This window comes from Sitodiplosis mosellana, unplaced genomic scaffold, assembly GCF_009176505.1.
Source record: "Sitodiplosis mosellana isolate CC-2019 unplaced genomic scaffold, AAFC_SMos_1.0 Smas_scaffold_4107, whole genome shotgun sequence".
Taxonomy (NCBI): domain Eukaryota; kingdom Metazoa; phylum Arthropoda; class Insecta; order Diptera; family Cecidomyiidae; genus Sitodiplosis; species Sitodiplosis mosellana.
Genome location: NW_022599349.1, coordinates 1 through 2,592, shown reverse-complemented (window position 1 = coordinate 2,592; position 2,592 = coordinate 1). Strand labels below are relative to the sequence as shown.

Below are 2,592 nucleotides of genomic sequence, written 5' to 3'. Positions count from 1 at the left end.
ATTGACATCCCTATGAATTTATGGTCGTTCAACCGTCAACTCAAAGTAGATACTGGGGAAATTTAACTGGTGTCAAATCCAGAATGATTCGTAAATGATGTTAAGATTCAAGTATTATTTCAATGTTTCGTAGTGATTTGAAAGAGATAGCTGCCCCTAGTATCCATTTTGATAACACGCGGATTCAATTTACTTTGAATCTGGTGACAGATTGATTTTTTTTTTCAAACCAAATTAAAATCACTCAAATATTTATATTTATCAAAGAAAGATTTTTCAATGACTATGTATTCAAATATTCAAATATTTCTGATAAAATTGTTTTCAACTGCTATCATCACAGTTGTGTTTCCACGATTAATACATGTTTTTGCACCATAACATATAAACCGATTTCATTTATAAAAAAACAAATCATCTGGAGTAATGCATTACAGTTCACCACTTTCTGGATTTCTGCCCATAGTTTCACCATCGCGTAATTCACATTCTTTTTCAAAGCTCTGCGTCGGAAGTATATCCTCATACAATTGGTATAGCTTATCCAATGGGCATTTCGTGCCACAATTAGGAATTTCAAGCAACAAAGGAATATTGGTTTCGCTGGAGTTTTTATAGAAGATTTCCACATAGGGTCTCGTATCTGTCTTGTACAACTCAAAGAATAGGCACGATGCATACGTGATATGATGAAGCTAAAATATTTAAAAGTTACAAAATCTTGGCATAAAAGAACGGATACCTTCTACTTGTTACATACTTTATAAAGCCCAAGGCTGTTTAACATATTCGCGATGGTGTTATCATGGGCGAAGTATAGAAATAGGACGCGGTCGGGTGATAATTTCGATTGAGTCTTCTTTGTGAACCGATCTAGTATTTCCTTCAACAAAAATCCAGATTTCAATCTCTTCGTTCCGGTCGTCGAAGTGAAGATTTGGAAATAAAACATTGAAAGATACTCAAAATCTCCACCAGGCACCATCACGCTTTCTGCCCACTTTGGTAATCTATAAAAACAAAATTATAGTTTCAGACACTATTTTAGACTCACTCATTCCTTGTCTACACACTGCTTGCCCTTCAGCTTTTGTATGCTGAGCGTATCGTATAGATCATTGATATCGACAAGCGTTGGCAACTTTTTTCCCGAATTAACCTCCAAATATTGAAAGAGAGAACCATATTTCTTGAATAGTCCTGTATATTCTTCCGTTTTGAGATATTCTATCATTAGGTAATCGAAACGGTTACATCGTTTATACGTTGCTAAAGTGTAGTCTTCTTTATGTAATTGCGTATGTACTGGTATCGGAAGCCAGTCCAAGTGCGAGCCCATCCACATTTGTTCGGGACTCGGGTAAAACATGCCTGTCAAGCATGTTTGAGCACTCATCAACACTCGATCTATATCCTGCAACATCAGCAAAAAATTGGGTGCCCAAATGGATAAATAATAATTTATAATGCGATTTACCGTTGACTGAACGTAGACAGTATTTGGACTATATGCACCATTTTGAAGAAGGTTTCTGTATCTGCCAAACAGGTATTGTCCTAAAACATACATTTGTCTTTTCCCAATCTGTGACAATCGAGAACCATGGATGAGAATTTGGACAAAAATTCTTAAAATATTTACTACCCACGTTGGTTAGCTCTTTATAACCACCTGGTAGCCAATGTTCTTCTGCCTTCCAAATGTCATTTGGAAATGAATAGTACGGATTGCGATCCCCATGCCTACAGAGCTATAGTAAACGTTGAACATTTTCAAAATAACTAGAAATTAACTTGAAAATCTACTCTATAGGATGCGAAATTTTTTCTAGAACCGATAAAGGGTTAAAGTTTTTCTTCAAATTTTTTTTCTCTCAAATAACATTCATTTCAATTACAAAAAAACGCACAGTAAATTTATGAACTTCCAGAACCTGAAAGGCCATTAACGCTACATGCTTTATATGGGTTTTGTAACAACATTAGGCGATTACTTTCACAACTGAAAAAAAGAACCTCAAAAAACTTGAAATTTCCTTACTGTGTGTGCAAAAATGAGTTCGTCATTATTCTTATCCAAATCGATGCTTCCACAATGCATGATTCCGAAGAGTAAGACGAAAAAAACACAAAATTGTTTCATTATAATCCTTATAATCCCCCCGAATGAATGAACTCAAACAAACAACTGATGAATTGGATGTTCTTTTTGCAGAGTTTATATAGCAGAGGCAATCGTCTGATGAACTCATATTTTTGATCGTTCGTCGCAGATGGAAGAAACACAAAATTTTACTTTAGAATCTGTGCCATCGCTCTCATTGTGTGATAACGAATGGGTCATTGTTTCGGATATCATTTCACGTGATTTGATCAGTTAAATTAACACAAAAATTCATAGCAATATGTCAAAAATTGTGACAACAATACTATCGCGTATTCAAAATCGCCGATAATAAACAGTGGGCAGCATGTGTGAAAGATATAGTGACATTATGTTATATAAGGGGCATTTATTTCAGACGAATCATGTGATAATAGTGAATCGCGTACAAATTGTTGTACATTTTAATTCTCATATATGAATGTCCG

The 2,592-nt window shown here is 34.9% G+C and overlaps 1 protein-coding gene across 1 annotated transcript; it reads right to left on the bottom strand.

Moving 5' to 3' along the window:
- Nucleotides 1-318: 318 nt before the first annotated feature.
- Nucleotides 319-2,170, bottom strand: LOC129572095 (prostatic acid phosphatase-like). Its single transcript, XM_055452011.1, has 6 exons — nucleotides 2,042-2,170; nucleotides 1,650-1,751; nucleotides 1,478-1,585; nucleotides 1,074-1,414; nucleotides 761-1,010; nucleotides 319-695 (listed from the first exon to the last, which is right to left on the bottom strand). Exons 1-6 carry the CDS (start codon nucleotides 2,141-2,143, stop codon nucleotides 432-434), a joined length of 1,167 nt encoding a protein of 388 aa, XP_055307986.1. The 5' UTR covers nucleotides 2,144-2,170; the 3' UTR covers nucleotides 319-431.
- Nucleotides 2,171-2,592: the final 422 nt, after the last annotated feature.